The sequence below is a fragment of the Rhinolophus sinicus genome, linkage group LG10 (genome assembly GCF_036562045.2).
Source record: "Rhinolophus sinicus isolate RSC01 linkage group LG10, ASM3656204v1, whole genome shotgun sequence".
NCBI lineage: Eukaryota > Metazoa > Chordata > Mammalia > Chiroptera > Rhinolophidae > Rhinolophus > Rhinolophus sinicus.
In genome coordinates this window covers 5,064,755-5,091,845 of record NC_133759.1, presented here as the reverse complement: position 1 = coordinate 5,091,845, position 27,091 = coordinate 5,064,755, and the positions used below count along the sequence as shown (strand labels likewise).

The window sequence follows — 27,091 nt, the reverse complement described above, 5'->3', positions numbered from 1 at the left end:
TTTCTCTCCCCAGCATTAGAGGGTGAGCTCCAGGACAGCAGGGACTCGGGGTTCAGTGAGGTGTTCCCAGGAACTGGAACAGTGGGTTCTCTCTCTCAATATATTACCATATATATGTAGTCAGACAATTAAGTTCACGAACTCATCCTAGAAAAAGTGCTACATACCTCTTTCCTATAGAAGTTCAGAAATAGGACCCAGGAATTTCAGGTATGATTGGAGGCAGAAGTGAAGCACTATGCTAAAATGAAGGGATTAATTGAAAGTGTGTAGGCTGAACGGAGAGGCCTCCAGCCCTCTCTGCCAACTCAGCTCCCTGAAAGCTCGCAGTCACAGATCGTTCTGTGAGCCTGGAGAAGGCAACCTGGTCCCTGGGGCATCGGTGCCCTGGCGACATCATTGCGGTTTCCTCCTCTTTCACCCTTCCTGCCTCTGCCGGGGCCAATGGAGCAGCAACCAGAAGGGGTGGAAACACCTGAACAACTTCCCCCGAGCCATGGGCAATAGATGCTGTGTAAGACTTAGTCAGACACCCCCTCCCCAGGGGCGGGAGATGCACCATGGCAGAGGGAAGCACCAGATGACCTCAAAGGACTCGGGGAAAGAATGGAGAGCTGTAGCAGTGGGGACTTTGCACAGAGGCTGGCCCTCACTTGTGCTTTCTCCATCATTCTGATTGCAGAAGTCTGAGCTAGATAAGAATGCACAAGAGAGAGAGGCGAAAGGTAGGTGGGGCCCAGGTGCATGAGAGAACCACAAACCATTGACCCTCTGATCCCAGAGTCCCTGGACATGGAGGATCCATCTCTGGTCCCGCAGGAGTCAGCTCAGTGCTGCTCTTCTGTCCCCATAAATTCCGTCCCCATCTGAGTGAGCTGTGCTAAGTGTGGAGAGAGAATAGGTGATCAGGATGCCAACCGCCCATGTGGGAGGTGGGCACAGAACAGTGGGGACTGGAAAGCTGCAGAAGGGGTAGCATGCGTGCAGAAGGATGTGGGGTGACTGAGAGGTAGTAGCGGAAATCAAAAGAAGGGAGGTGAGGGGAAGACCCCCAGGGGGCTGTGGCATGGTGTGAGGCATCGGGAGGCAGCTTCACAGGCTGGAACGTGGGCTGACGTGCAGGCCGTAAATGCTGAGGTTCACACCCACGTCGGGTCTTCTGGGTCAGAAAGTCTTTCCACTGTTTCCACGAAGCTGTGAAGGCCACGGGGTAAGCATAGCCCCACTTTATAGACAAGGACACTGTGACTCAGGGGTGAGCAGATGTGTACCCCACCACAGACAAGATGGAAGTAGAGGCAAAGCCCCACCCAGGTCTCCTAGGCTAACGACTAAGAGAAAAGGTTGGAGGGCCTTAGTGGCAGACACCAGAGCTATGGCTGATGGCGACAAATTCCCTGGGAGTCCCCTGCTTTGCTTGGTTAGTGTCTTGCACAACAACACCAGAGAGCAAGAGTGAAGGAGGCTTGCCAGCTCCAGGCCTGTTGGCATGGCACGCTAGTACGAAGGACCCTGCTGGCGGCCACCCTCAGGGCCTGGGTGATTCAGGTCTGGTGGAGAACGCTCCTGTGGAGGCGAGTGCAGAAGCAGCAGCCGGCCCTGCTGAAGAGCTAGATGGCCGTCAGGAGCCGGCGGCCCTCAGGCTCCAGTCCTGGGTGCGCATGTGTCAGTGCTATCAGCGTTACTGCCAAATGTGCAACATCGCCTGCATCCTCCGGGCCCCAAAGAGCTGCTTCGCCTTCCAGAACCACGAGGTTTTGCAGGCACGGTATGAAAGTGCTGTCAAACACCTGGGGTTCCACGTCAAGATCCTATCAATCTAATGGTTCTGCAGAGTGGAAAAGTGGCTCCCCTGCCCAGTAAAGTTCTGACCAGGTCGTGTGTGTCTCAGTGACTCCCACACCACAGGGATCCCCCAAATTCAGGCCCTGCCACTCCTCTTCTATTTGGAGAAAGACTTCAATGCAGATACCTCGCCCCTGCCCCACCCCTCAGTGTCTGTGGCCCCAGTTCTGGACAGTGACCATATGCCACTGATTCTGTCCAAACCAGAAGCTGCTGCCTAAGGCTGTCCTCTTCTAGGTAGAGCCAGGTGTCCCAACCCAGCACCATCCTGCCTCCTGAATTTGCAATTGTGAGGGGTTGGGCTTTGTATACCTGAAGACTCTGGGCATCTCCTCCTATGACAGTTGTCTCCATCAGCCTGCCATCAGGCAAGCGGGGGCTTGCACCCATTAGTTTTCTACTTGGCAAGGCCCCAGACAGAAGTCGGGCACTTGGCTCGCTGTCTTGGAAGCAGTGCAGCCCAGAGAAAGCACAGGAGGCTGGCCTTAGTGATGACTCGGCACAGGGCATTGCAAGCTTCTTGCTAAGTTGGACACTATTTAGGAAATAGATTTCATGTTCTTAAGGAACGTCAGCTCTGCCTCCATCCACCGTCCTCAGAACCAGCTTCTCCAGGGTGCTGAACACAAATAGGGCTCCCACTGATGTTACCTCCACTGTAGATGTGACTTCAGCATTGAATGGATGATGTCCTCAAGCCCCTTGCCTCTCACCTCCAGCGACCTTGACCTCCATCCTACTTTAGTCACCCGCTACTACGATTGCAATATAGACCATGGCTTCTTAAGCTCTCTGTGAGGATGGACCTTTTTTTAAAAAAAATGTCCAATCCATCATAGACCAATTATTTTATAAAACAACAAAAATGAGTTGTGAGCAAAATAAATGGAAAAGGCATTCAAAATACAAGTCTTGTTTTTAAGTGCCATACATAAAATTACCATTTTAATTTGCTGTAACAGTTTCTAAATGCTTGCTCTCAATCTCTGTTCTTATCTCAGTGGTGACAACATGCTTCCTTCCCACTTAGGGTGGCACTGTCCTAGTCCTGTCATCATTCATAACTGACCACAGTGACAATATTGATTTCAATCATCCCAGTCTCTGACTTTCTATCCTTTAGGGCCCGCAGTTGAATAGCCTTATCTGGCCACCATCAAAATGTTCTCTATATCTATAAGTCAGTTTCTATTTTGTTTGTTTTATTCTTTAGATTCCACATATAAGTAAAGTGAAATCACATGGCATTTGTTTTTCTCTGTCTGACTTACTCCACTCAGCAAAATATGCTCTAGGTCCATCCATGTTGTTGCAGATGCCAAGATTTCATTTTTAATGGCTGAGTAATATTCCATTGTGTATATATACCACTTCTTTATCCATTCATCCATTGATGGACACCGAGGTTGCCTCCATATCTTGGCTATTGTAAATAATGCTGCAATGAACATATGGATGTATAAGTCCCTTTGAAATAGTGTTTTGGATTTCTTTGGATAGATACCCAGAAGTGGGATTACTGAGTCCTTCTTTGCCTCTTTTTATAGCCTTTGTTTTAAAGTCATTTTTCTGGTATAAAAGTGCTGGCAGAAGCCATAATTCCTTTGTTGAGCCCTCCCAGTGTACAGATGCAGGAGGCCACCATATCTGATTCTCCATCGACCTGGTTAACACTGTTTGCTCTACCCTGGTGATTCCCTGAGATTCCCACCCCATCCAATTTGCAGGCCCACCCAAGCTGCTTCCAGTGGCTTTTCCAGACAAATGTCCTGTCTGGGCTCATGCTATGGCCCTTCCTAAAATCTCCCAAAGGTTCACAAACCCAAAACAAGCAACATCTGGTCTCAGCATGCCACATACCTCTTGCTAAGTAGCCCCACGCCCGACATGGGTGGGCTTTATTTTTTACTACCCACTTTTGTTTTCTATTTAATTAAGTTTTTTATCTTTATTTTACTGCTTTCTACATTCATCTGGTCTCTCTCTCTCTCTAGTTTCCTATGGTGTACTGATATATTGAAACCTGAATCAAGGGCAGACAGGAAGTGCTAAGTCTGAGAACACACTGGAGAGCTGTAAGGAGATATACTGCCATGGTCCCTCTTGCTTTCCTCTGTAACTGGTAATGAGGAGGATGTGAATGGGCCTCATTGGAGGAGAGCCCTGGTATGGAATGGCATTCAAGGGCCCTACCTTTCCACTGAACTGTTACATCTTTAATGGGGGGGGGGGGGAGTAGACAGGTAGTACAAGTTCCCATGGGGCTTGTTTCTAAGGAATACTCAACTGTGTGGCAGATATTCTAATCCTTGTGTCATAATGCAACTGTGAACTCATAGCTTTCCCCCTCATATTACTCATGCCAAACCTTGGGAAATAGAGAAATCAAAGCTAATGAACCATCTAGGCGCAAGCCATGGGGATTCAGTTGTGTGTGAGAGACATAGCCAGATCTACTAGGCAGGCTAGGGGTGGGTGGGAATGGCCCTGGACTTCATAAGTCTCAGGAAAAGAGGGGATGCTGAGGCAGTTGGTATCTTTGCGCAGAGCCCTAGTGAGAAACAGCAGTCTTAATTCATCCATTCATTTCCCCGTTTAATTCTGATGACAGACACAAGGCAATGTAATTTTAATTTCATCCAAGGACAAGGAAGAAATAATTAAATTGCAGAAGAGGAAAAAGAAAGTTGAGGTGAATGAAGTCTCCATGTAGTGAAGCGATGTCCAGAACACTTCTGTCTGTGTCATGAGGGTGTGGAATTGTGCCTCTTATGGATCCAGAGTCTAAAATAATCAGGAATTGACTCAATGTCCGCTCATTTTTCCTCCGCTCCCTTCTCAGCATGGGCTGTCTGGGTCTGGGTGTGACTGTGACATGAAGAGTGAATGGAGAGAATGAAAGCCATTAAGAAATGCATGGGGCCAGGAGGAGAGAATGTGAGGACTCTGAATTAGAGAGTAGAATATTCAAAATGTGGGAAGGCTGGGATAAAGGATGGGATCAGGGTGCTGAAACCCCACCACAGTATGTAAATACATAGTTGTGACAGAGAAAAATCAGCCGATGATGGTTAGCAGAGAATACCAGTGAAAACATTATGAGGTCAAACTTCCCAAACCCGTAAGCACTGCAGAGATAGAGTGTAATGGACAAAGGCCCTCACATCCCTAATGCACCCCTCTAGTTACTAGTGGCTTGTCCTTTGATCCATGCACCTGTGAGGTCCATGGAGTATTTAACTTTAAACAGGAGGATACCGAGATTCTGAGGGCAAGGTGATATGTCCGTAGTGGCAGATGAGAACTCACCTCCTGTTAATTCCTCTGAATTCTCCTAAGAAGGGCTGACTATTAAGGGAACCCAGGATCCTTCCAGGAAGACCCTGGAAGTTGGTGGCAAGATGTTCCCTGAGTGGTTTCTTTTATCTCTGCCTAGAAAAAAATCTGAAAAAAGAATAAATGCAGCCACAGAGATCAGGCTTGGTGGTGGGGCCCCTGGTACTCCAGACACTGCTGCATGCAGCGCTCAGGGCCAGGGTCATTCAGTGCTGGTGGAGGCTGACCCTGGCAAGGCTGCTGCATAAGAAGCAGAGGGCAGCACTGATTAACTACACAGAGAGAGGGCAGTGGTCAAGCTCCAGTCTTTGGTCAGTATGTGGTGCATCCACTGACGATTCCGCCAAGTGCTCAACGCCATCTACCTCATCCAGTGCCACTGGCAATGCCAAAACTGCCAGACCTGTGCTCTCCTCCGGGGCTACTGTGTCGTCACAGCCACTCACCTGCAGTTCCACAATGAAATAATCAACCCCTAAGGGCTAGCAAGAAGGGGGAGTTTGTCCCGTCCCCAGTAAATGTCTATCCTGGTGTGGTGTGTCTCATGGTCCTCCCCAGCTATTGGAAATTGTAGGACTTAGGCCATGCTGCCTCCTCTTCTCCCTGGGAAAAAATTCCCACGTGGTTTTCCTCCTGTGCCCATGGACCCCGTTCTGGACTGACAATTACCATGTGCTACTTACTCAGTTGTCAAAACAGAAACCGAGGTCCTAACCTGCACTGATTGACCACAGAGCCAGAAGCTCTGGTTCCCAGCCCCAGCCCCAGCCCTTTCTTCTCACCCAGGGATCTGAGAAACAGGTGGGCTGCGTCTTCCTGAAGACTCCGGGAGCCTCTGCACACGAGAGTGGACTCTGAGGCTCTTCTCTGTCCGCCTGAGGTCGGGGATTGGCTGGGGTCTGGGATACCTCAGACAAGGTACCTTTGACAAGCACTAGAGAAAAGGCCAACATTTGGCTGACCCGTCTGGGAGCAAAGCAACTCAGCCTCAGGAGAAAGACAGGAGGCTGGCCTTAGTGATAGGGGGTCGGGGCACCCTGATGAGCTGGTGGTAACCCTGGGATTAGTGGCAAACAAGAACTCATGGCACTTCATCTCTGTCTCCATAATTCCCTCACCCGAACTCCTCAAGGGCTATGCAATAGAGCACCCTCTGATCTCACCCCCATCCCGACTCGTGTCTCCGTTCTTGGTGATTTTATCATTGGCCAAGATAACCCTACCAATCTTAATTCTTACCTCTAATAAACCTTTTTTGCTACCCTCCTCAGCCCCTCGCTCCTATGGTTAGAGTAAAGCAAAGTGCTATTCAGCAGCATTTTCTGTGATGTTCTATGTCTTTGCTATCTAATATGACAGCAGCTAGCCACCCAGGGTTGTGGAGCCCTTGAAGTGTGCCTAAGTGCAGCTAAAGAATTGAACTTTTACCTTCATTTCATTGAAATTAATTTAAGCTTAAATAGCCAAAGTGGCTACTAGCTACTCCATTGGACAGCATGGCTCTCGACCTCACCATTACCAACAATTGTACTATTGCCCCCATCACTTTTTCTAGTGTTCCCTTCTCTGACGGCTTTACTCTCTCCCTCCGGTTCAGCAATGTTTGTATGGACTCTACCAATTTTTTTTACAGACTTCACTCTTGACATGCCTTTGCATCTTTCTTTACCCAGTTCAGATTCTACAGTTAATTATTGTCATCTTGACTTCCCTTGGCCTTTTCTCTGCAAACGTGTGGGATGGAGTCAACCATCTACCTGCTCTGTGCCTAGCAGAGCAAGCATGGCTCAAGCAAAACAAAGAACCATGAGCGATGGTCTCAGTTACATTCATGACTACAGATCTCCACTGGACAAATTTCCCAGTAAATTCCTCTGGTATGTGTGCATTTCTGTTTTCTGCATTGAATAATTCATTCCACCTCCTCTCCAAATGTCCAATTCCACTTCTTCTTTTATGGAACTCGATGATGATGTATGTTACCACACATTTAACCGAAGAGCAAACTGGACCCCCCCATCTTCCTACCACCTCATTCTACATCCCAGCTCCATCTGGACCACACTACTGCCTTCCCTCCAGTTGAAATAAATGGTCTTTGATCCCATCAAAATGCCAGCTCCTCCCCTCCCCTGCTACCATTTAAAGGTATTTGATAACCTGTACCCATAACCCCATGACCCAAGTTATCAATGTCTACCTCCAACATCTTAAAAAAATATGTCCTTGATTCATTTAAGGACTTGTCCTTGATTAACTTCTTTGCTTCTTATAGCAAAACACGCTGTCACTGTTTCTGCTTCTGTTCCTACCACTTTCTCTTCAACCCATTCCAAACAGGCTTTTATCCCTCCCACTCCACTGAGACCGCACTGATTAACATCACCAATATTCCAGTGGTTATTTCTCTATTCTTACCTTATGTATCCTCTCTGCAGTGGGCTACAGAGTTAACTACTCCCTCATTGAAATACATAATATTTTTTAAAGGCAAACAACAAAAGCACATCATGTAATCCAAAAATGTAATCCAGAAATACTATATATATATATCTTTAATAGATGAGAACTTTGTAAAAATATGACTCAATATTATATCTCTCTACACTCACAGTAATCCCTTACCACCCTGGACTATGTGTATGAACCTAACTGAGCTTCAAAACACATAAAGCAGACGTCCCCTGTGCCCCTTTGTAGTCAGCTACTATCCACCACCAGACTAGCAACCACTAATCTGTGCTCTGGCCCTACTGCTTTGCCTTTTCCAAAATGTCATATAAAAGGAACAATAGTTTGGCTTCTTTCGTTGAGCATAACGAATTTGAGATGTCTCAGTGGTGTTGTAAGTACTCACTTGTTTTCATTGCTGAGTAGTATTCCACTGTATGGATGTTACCAGAGGTTTTCACCACTTGGATGACCTAGGGGTTGTTTCCAGTTTTGGGTGATTACAAATGAATCTTCTATGGGTACAGTTTGTGTGTGTGTGTGAACTTAAAGTTTTGCAGTTTGTTTGGTTAAAAAGTAAGAGTGGGAGCTTCCAGCTCTGGCACAAATGGTGTCGGCTCACTTTTCCCTTCTTGTCCCCCCTAAATACAAGCTAAATACTCTGAAAATAATTCAACAGACAATCATAAAAGGACTCTGAAATGTAGGCACTTCAAGACTTTAAAAGGTACACCGTGATGAATTTGCTGTTTTCTTTTTATCTATTGTATATCTCAGACTTAACACTAAAGATGTTTGCAACCCAGAACCACCAACAGGCTTAGGGGAAATAAAACAGTAACAGCCTGTGATCTCTAGGCAAAGGAAGGGGAAGCCTTGCGGAGACTAAGCAGGGAGACCCGTAGCTAGTGGCAGTGGCAGACTGAGCCGCCTGCAGCAGTTACACCAGTACCCAGCTGAGCCAACCCATCTCACACCCCACACACTGGTAGTAGCAGGCATGATCTTTCCACAGCAGTACCAACAGTGGAACCCAGGCTTGTCCACCCACTCCACACCCCACATCTGCTGACAGCATGGCCCGAACTGTCCTCCGTGCAGTAACAACAGAATCCAGGGGCGTCAACCCACCTAATTCCTCATCTGCTGTCAGAAGCAGGCCTCATCTGCCCACAGCAGCAACAGCAGAAGCTGGACAGGCCAACCTATCACCCACCCAAACTAGATGCGGAGAGGAAGGGGACCCTCCTGCACCTCAGCTCCAACAGGCTTAGTGTTTGCTGACCTTCCACCCAGTGACAGAGACAATCCAGACTCAGGGCTCTGACTGTCTCTCCAGCCACAGAAGATCCAGAACAGGAATCTGCTGGCCCTCCACCCAACAGCAAAATGTAGTCCTGGAAGGCCCTTTCCTCCTCCAGTGTCACTGCCTGTGATAGATTGTGAAACCCACTGCCTTCAGGTGATCAGAGAACAGACCAGGGTATTGCTCTCCATCCCAGAGGTACAACATTCTTAACTCTCTTTCTAATGACAACAGGGGACCCAGGTAAATGCCTTCCACCTTGCAGGTGGCACCAGAAGGGAACCCCTTGTAAGTGGAACCAAAAAAATGCAGATCTGGAAACAGAACCCACAAAAGTTGGCCAGAATCTATATGCTAAACCTAAACTGGAAGCTGCCTTCTAAAATAGAACATTTAAATAGCGCCAAGAGCCTCCTAACATAACACCCAAAATGTCCAGCATACAACAGAAAATCACTCATCATACCAAGAACCAAGAAAATCCCAACTTGAATGGGAAAAGACAATCAACTGATGCTGAAATCAATCAGATATTGGAACTATCTGACAAGAATTTTAACACGGTCACTGTAAAATTGCTTCAGCGACTAATTGCAAGTTCCCTCAAAACAAATGCAAAAAGTGCCTCTGTCACCACCATCCAATGCTTGGTTGACTAGAAGGGGTGAGAATGCTCACCCTTGTCTTGTTCCTGATCTTAAAGGAAAAGACTTCAACTTTTCATTGTTGAGTATGATCTTAGCTGTGAGTTTGTTATATATGGCCTTTATTATGTTGAGGTACGTTCCTTCTATACCTCATTTGTAGAAAATTTTGTCATGAAAGGAAGTTGGATATTATCAAATGCTTTTTCTGCATCTGTTGAGATGATCAGATGATTTTTATCCTTCATGCTGATAATGTGGTGTATTTATTGATTGATAAGAATATGTGAGCCATCCTTGTATCTCAGGGATAAATCCTTTTGGGTCATGGTAGGTAATCCTTTTAATATGTTGTGGAATTCAGTTTGCTACTATTTTGTTGAGGATTTTTGCATCTATGTTCATATGGGATGTTGGCCTGTAATTTTTTTTTTCTCGTAGTGTTCTTGTCCAATTTTGACATCAGGGTAGTGCTGGCCTCATAAAATCAGTTTGTAAGTGTTCCCTCTCTTCAGTTATTTTGAAATGTTTGAGAAGAATTGGCCTTACATGTTTAATTTAAGCATGTGGTCTTGGCTGTTCTTCACTGGGAGGTTGTTTTTATTATTATTACTATTTCAATCTCCTACTCATTATTTGTGTGTTCTGATTTTCTGTTCTTCATGATTCAGTCTCGGTGGGTTGTATGTTTCTAGGAATTTATCCATTTCTTGTAGGTTATTCAATTTGTTGGTGTATAGTTCTTTATAGTAGTCTCTTATGATGCTTTGTATTTTGTGGTATCAGTTATAATATTCACTTTTTCATGCATGATTTTATTTGAATCCTGTCTCATTTTTCTTATTTAGTCTAACCAAAGACATGCCAAAATTGTTTTATCTTTTCAAAAAAAACAACTCTTAGGTTTGTTGGTATTTTTCTATTGTCATACTATTCTCATTTATTTCGCCTGTAATCTTTATTATTTCCTTCCTTTTGCTCACTTTGTTCTTTGTTTGTTTGTTTTTCTTTTTCTAGTTCCTTAAGGTATAAAGTTAGGTTGTTTATTTGAGATCGTTCTTTTTTCTTAATGTGGGTATTTATTGCTATAAAATTTGCTTTTAGAACTGCTTTTGGTATATCTCATAAGTTTCAGTATGTTGTACTTCCATTTTTGTTTGTCTCAAGAACTTTGATTTTCATTTTTATTTCTTCTTTGACCTTTTGGCTATTCAGGAGTGTGTTGTATAATTTCTACATATTTGTAAATATTTCTATTTTTCTCTTGTTGTTGATTTCTAGTTTCATACCATTGTGATCAGAGATGATACTTGGTATGATTCCAATCTTCTTAAATTTGCTAAGATTTGTTTTGAGATCTAATATATGATCTGGAGAATGTCTCACGCATGCTTGAGAAAAATGCGTATTCTGGTGCTGTTGAATTCTGTGTATTCTGTCCTGTATATGTCTGTAGGTCCATTTGGTCTATTGGGTTATTCAGCCATTATTTCCTTATTGATTTTCTGCCTAGGTGTTGAAAGTGGGGTTTGCAGTTTCCTACTATTATTGTATTGCTGTCTATTTCTCCCTTTGGTTCTGTTAAGGTTTTCTCTAAATGTTTAGGTGCTCCAATGTTGGCTACATATACGAGGTCGGACAATTAAGTTCATGAACTCATCCTAGAAAAGTGCTACACACCTCATTGCTGAATATCACTATGGTCACCTTCGAAGTACCCCCCTGGGGAAGCTATGCACCAATGCTAGCACCTAGTTCACCCTTCAAAGTAATTTTGGAACAAACTACACCAAAATCTAGTAGAAAGAAATAACAAGATTAGAACAGAGATCAAGTAGAGAATAGAAAAACATTAGAGAAAAAATATCAATGAAACCAAAGGTTGGTTCTTTGAAAAGATCAACTAAATTGACAAACCTCTGGCTAGCTGGACTAAGAAAGAAAGACACCACTCAAATTATTAAAATCAGAAATAAAAGTGGAGACATTGCTACCAAATCTACAGAAATTAAAAATTTATGAGAGTACTATAAACAGTTATATGTCAATTAATTAGATAACCTAGATGAATTCCTGGAAGCACAAAACCTACCAAGACTGAGTTACAAAGAAATAGAAAATCTGAATAGACTCATAACTAGTAAGGAGGTTGAATCAGTAATCAAAAACTTCCTAGAGGGTGGAGGGTGGTTGAAGAGGGTAAAGGGAGTCAACTGTATGGTGACGGAAGGAGACTAAACTTTGGATGGTGAGCACACAGTGTAATATACAAATGATGTGTTATAGAATTGTACACTTGAAATTTATATAAGCTTATTAACTAATGTTACTCCCAATAAATTTAATTTTAAAAACATTTTTTAAAAACTCCTGCCAAAGAAAAGCCCTGGACCTGATGGTTTCATTGCTGAATTATACCAAACACTTAAAGAACTACTACTAATCCTTCTCAAACACTTCCAAAATGTTGAAAAGGAGGGAATACTTCCTAACTGATTTTATAAGTCCAGCATTGCCCTGATACCAAAGCCAGACAAGGAAACTATAGGAAAATAAAACTCCAGACCTATATCCTTGATGAATATTGATGCAAACATCCTCAACAAAATACTAGAAAACAGAATTCTACAGCACAGTAAAATGATTATACACTATGTCCAAGTAAGAAACATTCCTCAAATGCAATGGTTGTGCAACATACAAAAATCAGTCAATGTAATGTATCACATTAACTGTAGGGGGGAAAACACATGAGCATCTCAAGTGCTGCAGAAAAAGCATTTGGCAGAATTTAACCCCCTTTCTTGATAAAATACTCAACAAATGATGAATAGAGAGAAATCACCTCAACAAAATGAAGGCCACGTATGAAAAGTCCGCAGGTAATATCATACTCAACGGGAAAGACCGAAACCTTTTCCTCTAAGATCAGGAACAAGATGAGGGTGCCCACTTTCACCATTTCTATTCAGCATTGTATTGGATGGTCCTACCCAGCGCAATTAGGCAAGAAAAAGAAATGAAGGTCATACAAATTGGAAACAAAGTTATCTGTTTGCAGATAATATGGTTTTGTATGTAGAAAATCCTAAAAGATTACACACACACACACACACACACACACACACACTGCTTAAACTAATGAATTCAGCAAAGTAGCAAGATACAAAGTCAACACATAAAAATCAGTTGCACTCCTATACACTAATAATGAACAAACCAAAAAACGATATTAAGAAAACAATCCCATTTGCAATAGTACCAAAAGAATAAAATACTTAGGAATAAACTTAACCAAGGAGGTAAAAGACTTGTACTTGGAAAGCAAAACATTACTGAAAGAAGTAAAGACACAAATAAACGGAAAGACATCAAAATCCAAATGTCATTTTTTGCAGAAAGAGAAAAATCCAACCTAAAATTCACATGAAATCTCAAGGGACCCTGAATAGCAAAAATAATATTGAAAAAGAAGAACAAAGTTGAAGGTCTCACACTTGCTGCTTTCAAAACTTATTACAAAGCTACAGTAAGCAAAACAGTGTGATATCTGCATAAAACCAGACAGACATATAGATCAATGGACTAGAATAGAGAGCTGAGAATAAACCTTTACATATATACTCAAATGGTCTTCAATAAGAGTGTCTGGACACTCAATAGGGAAAGGACATTCTCTTCAACTAATGGTGCTAGGAAAACTGGATATCCACATATTGAAGGGTTCAGAAGATGGGCCTTTACCTTAAACCATACAAAAATTGACTCAAAATGGATCAAAGACCTAAACTTAATAGCTAAAACTATAAAACTCTTAGAAGAGAACATTGGGGAAAATCTTCATGACATTGGATTTGGCAATGATTTCTTGTATATAACACCAAAAGCACAGGCAACAAAAGAAAAAAATAGATAAACTGGATTATATCATAATTTAAAACTTCTGTGCATCAAAGGACAAAAACAACAGAGTGAAAAAGTTATCCATAGAATAGAAGAAAATCTTTGAAAATCATATATCTGATAAGGTGTTAAAATCCAGAATACATAAAGAACACCTACAACTTAAAAAATATATACTTGTATATAACAATTCAAAAAATGGGTGAAGGATGTAAATAGATATTTCTCCAAAGAAGATATACAAATGGTCACAAGCATATGGAAAGATGTTCAATATCACTAATTTTTAGGGAAATGTAAATCAAAACTACAATAAGCTACCACAGCACCACCCACAGGATGGCTATTATCAAAACAAACAAAAAAGAGATTAATAAGTGTTGATGAAAATGTGGAGAAATAGGAACACTTATGCATTGTTGATGGGAATGTAAAATGGTATAGATGCCACAGAAAATGGCATAGCAGTTTCTCAAAAAATTATAAAATGGAATTACCATGTAATCCAGCCATTCCACTTCTGGGTATGCACCCAAAAGAATCTGAAAAACAGAGTCTCAAGGAGATCTTCGTCCACCCATGCTCACAGCAGCAGTATTCACAACATCCCAAAGGTGGAAGCCACCCAAGTGTCCATCCACAAATGAATAAACAAAATGTGGTCCATCCATACAGTGAAATATTCTTCAGGGACGGAAAGGAAGGAAATTCTGACACATGCTACAGCATGGATGAACCTTAAGCATTATGCAAAGTGCAATAAATCATTCACAAAAGGACAAATTCTGAATGATTCCACTCATATGAGGTATTTAGAGTAATCAAATTCATAGAGAAAGTTAGAATGGGGGACGGGAGAGTGAAGAATTATTTTTAATGGATAGAGTTTCAATTTTGCAAGATGAATAAAGTTCTGGAGGTGGATGGTGGTGATAGTTGTACAACAATGTGAGTATGCTTAATGCCACTGAGCTCTTTAATTAAAAATGGTTAAAATGGTAAATTTTATGTTATGTGTACTTTACCACAAATTTTAAAATAGTGTATTCTAAAGGTTGGTTGGGGAGCAAAAGCTGACACAGGACTCCATGCTGCAAAACAGCTGGAGCGTGCCATTTACACTGAAGGTGTTTCCTGGGTTTGGCTGACTCGGTGGCCCTGAATCCCCAACTGTCCCACCAGGGCAGACATTGCTAATCAATCACACGCCCTGCTCATCCAGCACCAGGTTCTCAGGATCCTCTTCCGCTCGGGACCTGCAGCTTCCTCAGACCTGATTTATGAGGTGCCACGTATTTGCCTTCATTAGCTCAATGATCGCCTTGCAATAGACCTGACGGCTGGGGACGCAGAGAGTGCAGACCTGGTCATTCCTTTATTGGAAGGGGTATGCACTGTTGCATCCTACAAGCCTGTGAGCCCAAAGAGAATTCGAGTTCAAGATTCATTTGGTTTCCTTTGACGTCGTAATGACCCTGAATAAAACCACGGTTATGGCAAATATGCCAGCGCCAATACAGCTGGATGATGCGGACGGCGTGGAGCAAACGGCAGTAGCGCAGGCGGAAGCGCCACATGCGGACCCAGGACTGCAGCCGGACCGCCGCCCACTCCTTCCGCACATAGGAATCTAGGTTTGCCCGCTGCCTCTTCTCCAACAGCGTGACCAGCTTTTGCTTCCACCAGCGCTGGATGATCCACGCTCTGAGCGCCGCGTGCAGCAGCGTCCGACGCACCAGGGTGCCCCGCCACCAGGCCTGGATGGACACGGCCGCTTCCTTTTGCGTTATAGTGATCTTAACTCTTCTGGAGCCTTGTAAGAGAAAATGGACACTTAGGAAACTCAGACATTCCTCCCAGGAAGGGGCTTTGATCCCCTATCATCAATCGCCCCTTTCTCTGCCACTCAGAAGAGCTATTAACAACAGCTAGACCCAGGCGACCTAGTAAGTGTTCTGCTTATGCCACTCTGATGAATGGATATATCATCTTGCCCTTTGAGTCTCAGGGTCTCCCTCTATAAAATGGAGGTACACCTGTGCCTGCAACCTCACCCGGTTTTACATGGACCTGGTTGTCCAGTCTAGAGCAAGATACACCATGATCTAGAGGTGAAACCTGGATCTGACCACTACCTGACATCCAGGGCTCTCCCTTTCCGGCCCCTCCCATCTGCTGGAAAAACAGCATCGTTTGCTCCCCCTGCCCTCTCACCTCTAATTTCAGGTTAAACCCAAGACTTGCTGCCTCCCCTCTCCCTCACCAAAGTATTAAGATTCCTCCACCTCACACACGTAAGAACTTAAACACCAGTTAACACATGCATCAGTACAAAGCGCAAGCGCGCGCGCGCGCACACACACACACACACACTTCTAGACCCAGTCTTTCTGTGCACTGGACTTTGCATTCCCCAAACACAGCCCCTAGCTTGTAACTCCCAGGCCTGTGTGGTCTGGGTGCACACTCTTTGCCCCCCACCTGCCCCGACACAATCCACACATGTTGGTAAACCCACGTGTCTCAGCCTAAGGAGGAAATGGGGGCCGTCAATCTCTGTCATTCCAGCTCTGTGTATGGAGAGCACTCATTCTCGTTTGCCTGGCACACCTGGATTTACGTCTCTTGTCCTGAAATAACGTTATGTGCCCTGTTCTCACATTGCAGCATCTCTAGACAATAAACTACACGGTCACAGACCTTTGGGTCACTCCACTGGACTACGAGGGTCAGAGATGTCACAAGTCAAGCCCCTCCCCAACACAGCAGAGACTAGACCCAGCCACCTGTGGAGGGGAGGGGACGGAAGTGGCAGTGGTGAGGGTGGAGTCACTGTTTGCTTTTGCTCTTTCAAGCTCTGTTCTATCACTATAACTTCATCATTCTCTTTGATTAGAATTTGGAAGGTTTGCTATCCTTCTGTAATCAGAGTCTAGAGAGAAAAACATGGGAGAAAGTAAAAGTGCCCTCCCCACCACGAGGTGCCAAGTCAACCACACACTCAGCTTCCTGACCTTTCCTAGGACCTCAGCACAGAACAGGGATCCCATCCTGAGGTGACTATGGGAAACGTACTGCCCTCCCAGAAAGCTTGAAAGCGCCTGACTGTCTCTTAAAAAACATTAAATGCCCATGGCTTGGGGTAGATGGCCCAGTCCCCTCAGGTCTGCACTAAATTACCCATGGTTAGGGGCTAGATGTTCCCATCGCCCTCAGGTCTGATCTCCTGCAGCCACAGCTCTGGAAGCAGGAGAGGAGGAGGGGAGACAGCCATGATGTCATAAGGGCATCTATGACGCAGGCACCGGGCTGCCCCCCAACAGCGGAGCCCCTTCTAAGGAAAACCTAAGACACCTTCTTTTCCTTCCTACCACATGGCCAGGATCCTGGCTACAAAGAACGCCCCAAATACTGACCCTTGACACAAAAGTGTATAATGAGCCTGGCTGGTATTCACTAAATGGATTTCAATTCATAACAATGGAATACTGGGTAACAAGGGGAAAGAAGGAGTGTGCTCTTGGTGCTGATACAGAATTCGGTACGAGATTTAGCACGATTAGCAAGTTCATCAAATCACGGAGAACTCAATATAAGCATCTATTTATACACATGTTGTAAAGGCATTTTTTTTTTTTAAGGAGGGCACAGTTCCCAGTGGCCCATGTGGGGATCAAACCAGCAACCTTGGTGCTACCAGCACCGCGCTCTAACCGATTGAGCTAACCAGCTGCCCTGTAAAGACATTATTTTAAAAGGGGGTGGAGATTAGGAAAACATGTGCATAAATTAGCAATGATTATCTGTGATGAGGCTCGTGGAATTGGGGGAACAGAGTAAACTCCCTCGCGTGGCTGAGCCTCCGACATCTGGCCTATCTGTAGGTGACCTAGTTATCGGGCCCCTGGGAGAGCTGGATCCACACAGGCCAGAAAACCGACGAAGCCCCCCCAGGACCAGCCAGGGCCCCCAGTTCAGGCTCAAGTGGCCTCAAGTACTCCACTGTCCTTCCCTTCCCCTCAAGGTCACAGTCAGGAGATGGGTAAGCATCAGCCACTGCACATGCAGGGCCCCACCTCTGCCCCACCTGGTCATCACGAGGCTCTGGTCCCCTCCCAGGGGCACAGCCTCCAGGGTCACTGAAGAACACATTTGCAATGTGTAGAGTGAATATGGGGAAGGTCAGTGTGGAGCTGTGGCGGGGGTGGGGGGTGTAGAGAAGAGGAGGAGGCCATTTAAGGCTGGGGTGTCAGTAAGGAGTTAATGGGGTGAGGGGGTGGGGAAGATAGGAACATATCGAAGTCCAGAACCAGTATCTTGGCCGGCCGAGCTCCCTCTGAGAGCTGTGAAGGAAGGGTCTCTCCTTGCTTCCTTCTAGCTTCTGGTGGTTTCATTGTTGGCAATCTTTGGAATTCCTTGGCTTATAAATGTGTCACTCCAATCCTCCGCCTTCACACAGCACGCCCGTGTCTTCTTTCTGTGCACATCTGTGTCTGCTCCCTTTTATGCAAGGACAGCGGTCCTGGTGGGTTAGGACCCAGCCTAATCGCCTCATCTTAACTTGACTACATCTGCAAACACTCCATTTCCAAAAAAGGTCCCCTTGTGAGGCACTGGAATTAAGACTTCAATATATATTTTGGGGCTGGGGGGGGGGCGCAACACAATTCAACCCATAACACATAACACCAATCATAAGCCAGTCAGTCACTGGCTGCAGGCTTCCCCTTAGGAGAGGACATATCCTTGATCAAATCTCTTCCCCATGGCCAAGGCAGGCCCCAGTAAGGGACACAGCAGTGACCCAGCAGCAGCTAATCTTCCCATCAGCTGTGCCGAGAGGACCCCCTACATCCACTACAATGCACCCCTTTATGTCACTCAGATCTACTTGCTCCCCATAATAAGTTTGTACGTTTTAAAAATCGCTTCTTCGGGAGTCAAGTCAGTCTTGTCTGCTGGGAAAACTTAGAGGTGAAGAGTGAGGAGGACAAACGTCAGTCCCCACTGCTAGTTTATTTTCAGGCCATTACCCGCGCTCCTTTTGCCTTCCTCTACCACCCTTTCTAGATTCCCCTCACCTTTGACTGGCATTTCTGCTGGTCTAGGCAGTGTGCCTGTGAGGGGAACAGTGATCCAGACCCTCGCCCTTGAGGGCACTGATTCTCTGGTTACCATGTTCTTCCCAGGCCATGATTGTATCCATCTACCATTACACCTGGGCAGCAAAGCACCAGATCTTTCAGTGGACCACCCAAGCAGCACTCGTGGTCTTCCCTGCCCCCGCAGTGTGGCAGCAGGCCCCTCCCCTCCCCCTGATGATAAGGGTTCAAGCAACCACACACATTGCTGTGCTGTAACTGAGATTTTATTACCAGTGCATATCCATCACGTCAAAACAAGGAAAGTGGACTTTAAATGTCGCACTTTTAAAATGGCAAAGCATTGTGTTCATTACGCAATGACACTATAGCTGTGCTAAAAGAATATAACAGTATACATCTACATCACCAGACTAAGCAATCCACAATATTCCTAACTCCCAAAATAGCAATGAACATAACATTTAGGGATTTTTAAACTTTAAATTTCATCGCAGCAGGATTTCTTCACAAAAATAAAAAGTGAAAATGAGTCTGCCAGCAAAGTAAGTTTCCAAATTGTTCATTTGTTAGCCAAGTGACAAAAGATGTTTACTAGTGGTGAGTTAATTAAATCATGTTTAATTGCAGCAGCTGAAAAAAAAAAGTGTGTCCAGAGAAAATAAACTTAATACTACTAGCCTTTCAATGAGAATAGCTGCTCCAAGAGTTGAAGACGTTTGGAACAAAATCAATAATCAATTAAAAACAAGCCTCCTGTAACTCAAAATTAATTTGAATCAATAATTTAAAATCTCCCCACAACTAAAATATTAGACCATGAAAAAAAAAACAAGCTAAATGATTTCAAGTGGATTTCCTTGACTCTTGGTGAGTTGACAGCTGTTACCAACACAGTTCAACTGTTGTTCATTGAAGGGGTGAAGGCCAAGTTTGAAGGGACTGAGGAATTTAGTCTCTATGAATAGTCTGCATGACGCAAATACAAATATTTGTTGAAGAGGTTGAGAAAACACTAACTCAGTACACCCTGAAGTGGAATCTGCTAAGATGTGATAAAACTGATTGTGGTTGTGGACTGGGAAAAAAAGGCTTGGTTGGACAAATTTACAAAGTTTATGAAAATATAAAGAACTTAAAGCCTATGGTTAATCATCATATAATTCATCAGTGTTTCCAGGAAACTGACCAGTAAGTCTTTCACCAATGCTGAAAAGTATATAATATATACCTCCTATCTCAAGCCACTTCTCTTTCTACACAAAGTGGGTGCACGGCCTGAAACTCTGCCCATTGAGAGGCCTTTCCCTCATCACTGCCTTTCAAGTCTACCCTTGCGTGAGGCTGTAGCTCAGCTGCTATCTATTTGGGGATGGCATAAACATAGTAAGCTTCACCATCCATAAACCAGGCTCAGACATTTTCCTCTATGTCAGCTGTCCCAAGAGATTCCCCATAAGCCCATCTGAGCTGAGAGGGGATGGTAGCAAAACAGTAGGGGGGTGATTGACAGTCTAGGTTACCTGCCTATGTCATTTGCTTCTTCACTTTCCCAACGTCTGTTCCCATTGCTATCCGTGAGCTCAGGGAGGAGTGTCACACTTCTTCAGACGCAAATGGTTCAGGGTGATTTGGGAATTCAAGTCTGGGGGAGCCATCAACCCAAATGATTCCATCCCATGTGTCAGAGTTTCATTCATTCTCCTGCCCTGATCTTGGCAAAGCACCCCATCTTGGTGGAGAGCTTAACCGTAAGAGGTTGGTTACTCTGAAGCTTAAGTCCTAGTCCTAGGCCTGCCCCTCAGCTTTCTTTATCCATCCAATGCACATAGGAGCTTCTTTATATGCTATCAGTCAGGCCCTCTGACTTTCACATTTGATTTTAATTGACTATTACTTGCTCTCAGCATTTTGTCTTTTTCTAGAGCTCAAATGGAGCTTAGAAATAGAAACCAGCTCCTTTGTAATTAATTGCCCTGTACCTTTCAAATACCTGCTATGTCACACCAGCTAGTGCTTTCCCTGCCTCCTGTATGTGACGCCAGTTCACTACCTGTGAAAGAGTTAACATTTAAACCACCACGTTAAGTTAGCCTATATGTGCTCCACTTACCACCAGTGTTGGGGCCTCACTGCCAACCAGGCAAAGATGAAGTGAGTGACCCTACTTCAAAGCCCCATCTCATAACCTGCTTTCTCAGACAACCTCTGCATCAGTCATTTCAATTTGGCTTCTCCGGGAAAGGGGACCCTGAGATGGAGTGTGGAGACAGAGTCCCAGAGTGCAGTTTCCAGGCTCTTGGCCTCACATGGAAAGGTGCTGGTTTGGGTAGTAGATGGCCGTCAGCCGTGGCCAGTTGGCCATCAGCTGTTACCGGTTAGCCATTAGCCACTGATATAACTGCCGTGGCTGAGCTAGCAAGCGCGGATTGCTGCTAGCAAGTTGGTTGGTGGGCAGAGAAAAGCAGACTGCGGATTTCAGATTGTGTGGCTCCTGCCTCCTGTGTCTCCAACCCAGCCCCAGCGAGAACATAGTGGTATGACTTCCCTGGCTGTGGCTCCACGGGTGTTCGTTTTTGGCCTCACCATATCCTGCGTTCTTATGAGGGAAGCGGGAGCTGAGACACTGCCTGCCATGGAGTCTAGTGTTCAGGATGTTTATTACAGAATGTCCTTGGGATCAACACCTATGGGAGGAAAAGGGAGGACACCAGAATGGGTAGAGGAAGATCCTGTAACGTGACGGACAGCCTCAGCAGGCAACACAGAAAGTTCTGATGCTGAAACGGACCAGCAGAATTGCCCCACACTGAGTACAAATGGTCAGATCTTTATACAGTCATGTGCCGCATAATTTTTTGGTCACTGACACTGCGCATATGACGATGGTCCCATAGGATTATAATGGAGCTGGAAAATTCCTATCACCTAGTGACATGGTAGTGATTGTAACATCGTGGGACAACACATTACGTGTTTGTGTGATGCTAGTATCGCTAAACCTACTGCACTGCTAGCTGCTAGTCATACAAAAGTATAGCACATGCAATTATATACAGCATGCAATACCTGATAATGATAGTAAATGGCCATGTTACTGGTTTAGGTATTTACTATACTATACTTTTTATCATTGCTTTAGCGTGTGCTCTTTCTACTTATTGGAAAACAGTTTGCTGTAAAACAGTGTGCCAGGTTATGCCAGCAGCAGCCTCATACAGCTCCTGCTCGCTGCATCTCTTGATTGCATAATTTTGCTTGTGTTTGACTTAATCTCATGTTGTTTTTGTACAGTTTTTATAAAGCCTACAGTAGTGCACAGTATGTCCTGGGCCTCATAGTCACTCACTGACTCACCCAGAACAACTTCCAGTCCTGCGGGCTCCATTCATGATAAGTGCCCTATACAAGTGTACCATTTTTTTCTTTTATACCATATTTTTACTGTACCTTTTCTGTATTTACATATATTTAGATACACAAGTATGTACCATTGTGTTATCATGCCTACAGTTTTCAGTATAGTAGCAGGCCTAGGAGAGGCAGGCTATTCCCCCAGAGCTTAGGTGTGTAGTGGGCTATTCTATCCAGGTTTGTGTACAGGCACTCTGTCATGTTCACACAACAATGAAATCGCCGAACAACACATTTCTCAGAGTGTATCCCTGTTGTTAAGCAGCACACAGCTGTACCCCCACCTGAATCAGTCATCGTGGGTGATGACTGAAGGGCTAGACCTAAGGTGAGGCAGACTCTGCAACTGAAGCAACCCCTGAAGGGGCTGACAGCTGCAGCCAGCATTCCTGGGAGCTGAGGTAGCAGGTCCGTCCCTGAAGGGGAGTCTGGGTAGAGCATCTCCACATCCGTCACAAGCAAGAGCTACTTAAGCCAATGTGAGAGCGTTGTTTTTTAATAGGTGGATATTACCAATTCACATTCATTGATTCCTAATATGTGTGGACTCATTGCCATCTTATTTTCTGCTTTAAATCTGTCGTATTTTCTTACGGTCTGTTTTTCTTTCTGTCTCTTGTTAGATGGATTGAGTTTTCAGTGCGTTTTGTGGTTGGTGAGTTTTTTCCTTCTACTGTTTTTGAAATTGTAAGCTGCATACTCATATCCACACCTCACTTCTTCTTCACCAAAAGAATTGATTTTGGGAGGGTGGACATTACTCAGCCTCACTTGCATGGAGTGGTCATGTGATACTCACTGACCAATCAGATGTCAATGGGTGTGTCTTTTGGGAAGCTCTTTCAGGACTCAAAGGGGTCCTTTTTGTCATTTTACCTTAACTCTCTTCTTCCCTGAAATGTAGATGTGATGGCCAGCATTCTCCAATAACCATTTTGAGAACAAGGGTTACCTCCTTAAGATGGTAGGGAGGAGAGGGTGAGAAAATTGTAGCTTAGTTCCAGGATGCATCCAGGCCGCCATACCAGACCCGGGCTTCTTTTATGTGATGTAAAAAACAAATCTCTAAATTTTTGGACTCACTATATTTTAGATTCTGTTTTAGCTGAATATAATTTCTAATTTATATAGGAGCTATGCATCTTATTCCTTTTCTTCTACTTACACTTAGGTTTTAACACATATTTTATTTTACGTTGTGGAGGACTTGGAGTAAATTGGTATCTATCGCTTCAAATAAGGATGTTAGGCCAATTTTCTTTTCTCTGCCTCCAGCAACCTCTCATATTGGTGTCCTCTGAGATAGTATACATATGGCATACAAATATACATATTTTTAATAGAAAAATCTTATTTGTAAAAATAAATTTCACTGGCATCTGTACCCATCACTACTTATTGTGTCATTCTCCTGGATTCATGTTTCTTTGTCATAGAGTTCATGTCCCAGAAATATTTTCAGAGATGTTTGATGTAAACTTTGAATTAATAAAAATGTCTTTGAATTGATAAAAATGTCACTTTGCCCTTACACTTGAATGACATTTTAGGTGGTATATCATCCAGTGCGTAAATTCCTTTTCTTTCAGAGCTTTGAGGATGTCTCTCCACTTTCTCCTTGCTTTTGAGAAAACTGATGTCAATCTGAGACTTATTCCTTAGTGGAGAGTTTGTTGAATTTTTTTCCTCTTTCAATATTTAAGTATTTTATCTTTATCAGTTCTGAGATTGTGCTGTGACCCGTTTGGCGCTCCATCTGTTTTCCTTCACCTTTTGGGGTCAACTGAGTCTTTTTAAGCTCTGGGAAACTCATTAATGCTTTGACTGTCCCTGCTCTCCATCTCTGGACTTCCTTTCTTGGGAACACCAATTCAACCATGACCAGAACCTCTGGATCAATGGTTCTTTCGTTTACTTTTTTTTAACCTTTTTATTTTTCTGCCCTTTGTGCTGCGTTCCAGAAGAGCTCCTCGCGTCAAACTTGCCACTCATTAATCTGAACTTTAGTTACATCCGTTCAGCCATTCATCCCATCCATCAGGTTTTAACATTGTTTCTTTCTAAGATCCATAAATGGCTCTTTTTAATAATGGTGTGTTCTTTCATACCTAAGATGTCTCCTCCCACCCACTGGGAATATTAATTTCACGTCTTTAAATTGCCTTCTTAGTCTTTCCCTTGGCCATCTTGTTTCTGCTTGTTGAGTGTAGGGGTGCTTTTTCACGCCATTGGTTTCCTTCAAAGCTTGGTGATTCATGGTTGGGTGCTCATCTGTTTTGATAGTTCCCCTGTGCCTGTTGATTTGTGTCATGTCCCTGACTCCATGGATTGCAGGGGAGATGTGGGCTGTCAGGGGTAGGATGTGAGTGGGTAGTCTCCTGGACAGGGGTCTTCCTGTTCAAGAGTGTTACATGGTACCCAGCCCCGTCTCTCTTCCCAGGCCAGTCATGGCTCCCTGGAAACAGGCCCTTTCTTGCCAACTGCATAGCTCATCTGGAGAGTCGGCGACTATCCCTATAAGTGTATTCCAACCAGCCCCCAAGGCAGCCCATGACCCCTACTGTTCCCTGGACCAGTTAACTCCAAGCTTGGAGGGACTCATGGCCACTCTCCACTTTTTTAGAGTTTTGAATAATTTTCTTTTGTTCTTTTCACACCTGTCTTCTGTCCTTTAATGACTCAACATAACTTCTGTCTACTGAAGTAACTAATTTTTTAGGTACTCTTAAAGATTAAAAAAAAAAAGTGCTCTTTCTGTTATGCATATGAATTGATATTAAGAGAGAAAGACCTGAGCCTATGCTCAAACATTTTGACCCATTTTCTCACTATGTTTTCTGAGTTTCCTTTGTGGTCATGTTGCCTTGAGATTTGGGATCAAAACATGGCAGCAGATTTAGCCAGTGACTGGCAGTTTTCTTTTTTCAGGTGGCTTGTCTCTCTGTTTTTTTATTGAAAACTTAGTTTCCTCTTCTTTCCTTCATTTTTAGCCCTTTCCTTCCTGTACAATTCATTCTGAAAGTCACTAGGCTGGACAGTGTGTGCATCGTAGGTGTACCTGGTGGGGACAGAGCCACCGTGGCCCAGAGTGGGGTGTGGATCTCAAAAGGGTGAGGAGGGGTTCGCATCAGGTCTGCCCAGCACAGAACCCTGACCGGGGAGGAGGGGTCCACACAGGGGCCTGCTGGCAGAGTGTGGGAACCCAGGCAGCATGAACGGGGAGTCCAAGCACGAGGGCCCAAGGTCATGGTGTTAACGGGTTTTGTCCTGGGGCAGGACGAGGAGGGCATCCGTAGTGGTAAAGTCAGAACTTGAGCACAGTGAGGAGGATGTCTGCAGAGGACGCCCTGACATTTCTTGTCAGCCCAATTGGATGAGAGCAGCATTCACACAGGACAGCACCAGTGAGGGAAGCGGGAGCCTGAGCTACACGAAGAGGGCAAGGGCCCAGCAGGCGGTCAGAGCTCTAACAGGGTGGGGACAGGGTCTGCATGGGAACGAGGCCAGCAGCAGTCATGGAAGATTAGTTACATACAGGGAAGATCAAATAAGAAAGTTAATGATTAAGGATAGTAGGAGAAAACTTATTAAGGATAATTTCTTCATCTTGGAGACAGGAGCTAGAAATAAGAAAAGGAGACTAGCAGGAACACTTTGATTTTAGGTTGGGATTGGAGGTATCAGTGTGAACTCATCTGTTTTAATACAGACAGATGACATAGAAATGTGTGTGCTTGTGTGTATGCACACACATATCGTCCCTATCCCTGTTCACTGAGGGGGCCTGGGCCCCAGTAATGATGTGCACACCTCCGTGTGTTCAGTGGGCTGCCACTCCACCCCAGAATTTGCTGTTAGTCTCTGGCTGCCAGTTTTTAAGGTTTGTGGGTGCAACCCCTTTCCTTGTTTTGTTGCTGATGCTGAATTTTTATGGCACTTGACATTCACACTGAAAAGTGAGGCTCATTAGCCCAACTTCACAGCTCAGGAAACTGGGGATCAGAGGAGGGAAAATGACGTGTTCACGGCCATATGGCAGTGAGTGGGAGAGAGAGGGCTCAGACCTCGGTCGGTCTGGCTCCAAAGTCCTTGCTCTTTCTTCAGAGATACTGGACACAAGAGAGAAAGGAGGCGAGGAGAGGAAGCAGAACTCCTTCAGAGCGAGAGACCAGGGCCTGAGTGACACAGGGCAGGACATGAAGGGACAGGGTGATAAATACAGAGCTCATGGCCCCATACAAAACAGAAAGCTGGAGCCTGAGGCCTCTGGGCACTGTCTCAGAACTTCTGTGAGCTGAGGAAGCAGCTCATCAGGGCAGAGAAAGTGGAGCATGGCCAAGCAAAGCGCTTCTGAGTTTGCAACATTGATGGAGATTAGCCCAAGACCCCAGACCCTGCAGAAAACCATGGGACGGCAGGGCCCAGATGGGCAGAGGGACAGCCTCACCTTGACCTCTTAATTGGCCCTTTATCATCACCTAGGCCCCAATCCCACCCCAAATGGCAGCTTTTCACAGGAAGGGACTGGCAGAAGTCCCCGCTCTGCCCGGACCAGCCCTTGCAGAGACTGGGCCTGGGGAGAGGGAGGAAGACATAGCTGATGCCTTCTCAGCTCCAGGTCCTTGATAGCCTGGGGCCTGCCACTCACCAGAGGGCTCAGCTAGCAGTGGAATGAATGCCTTTTCTCCATCGCCACATCTGTGGAACCTCCCACACCAACCAGGTCTGGAGAAGTCTGAGTTCCAGCCTCTATTTGGGGCTGGAGCGTGAGGGACAGAGTTTGAACTTGGAATGGGACCTGGGGCTATGCACTCTAACGACTTCCAGTTTGGGTCTCAGATTCTGACTTGAGGGCCAAGTAGGAGGATACGGCCCCAGTTGAGTCGGGAGCTATTGGAGGAGGTCACTGAGAGGATGTGATTGCTGGCTGACCTGTGAGCTGGGCGCAGGCAATCGGAGGCTGCTCACCTCCTCCCGTCCATAGCATGAGCACGAGCAAGGAGACCTGGGTGGGTGAATTCCTGGCAAATGTGCCGCCATTGCCGTTGGCCACCACCCGCCCCAAGCCTTCCATCATCCGCAGCCTTGGG

General features: G+C 44.9%; 3 protein-coding genes across 3 annotated transcripts; 2 read left to right on the top strand and 1 right to left on the bottom strand.

The window, feature by feature from the left end:
- The first annotated feature begins 701 nt into the window (after window positions 1-701).
- On the top strand, window positions 702-2,157 carry IQCF3 (IQ motif containing F3). Its single transcript, XM_074312800.1, is given in 3 exon segments — window positions 702-725; window positions 1,426-1,620; window positions 1,623-2,157. Coding segments are annotated over 3 exon segments (420 nt in total). The 3' UTR covers window positions 1,824-2,157.
- A 2,104-nt stretch (window positions 2,158-4,261) lies between these two features.
- Window positions 4,262-5,660, top strand: IQCF2 (IQ motif containing F2). Its single transcript, XM_074312799.1, is given in 5 exon segments — window positions 4,262-4,279; window positions 4,457-4,537; window positions 5,282-5,330; window positions 5,333-5,455; window positions 5,458-5,660. Coding segments are annotated over 5 exon segments (474 nt in total).
- Window positions 5,661-14,852: 9,192 nt separating this feature from the next.
- On the bottom strand, window positions 14,853-27,075 carry IQCF5 (IQ motif containing F5). The gene is made up of 2 exons (XM_019753248.2): window positions 26,934-27,075; window positions 14,853-15,298 (listed from the first exon to the last, which is right to left on the bottom strand). The coding sequence occupies exons 1-2, from the start codon at window positions 27,073-27,075 to the stop codon at window positions 14,853-14,855; spliced, it is 588 nt and encodes a 195-aa protein (XP_019608807.2).
- Window positions 27,076-27,091: the final 16 nt, after the last annotated feature.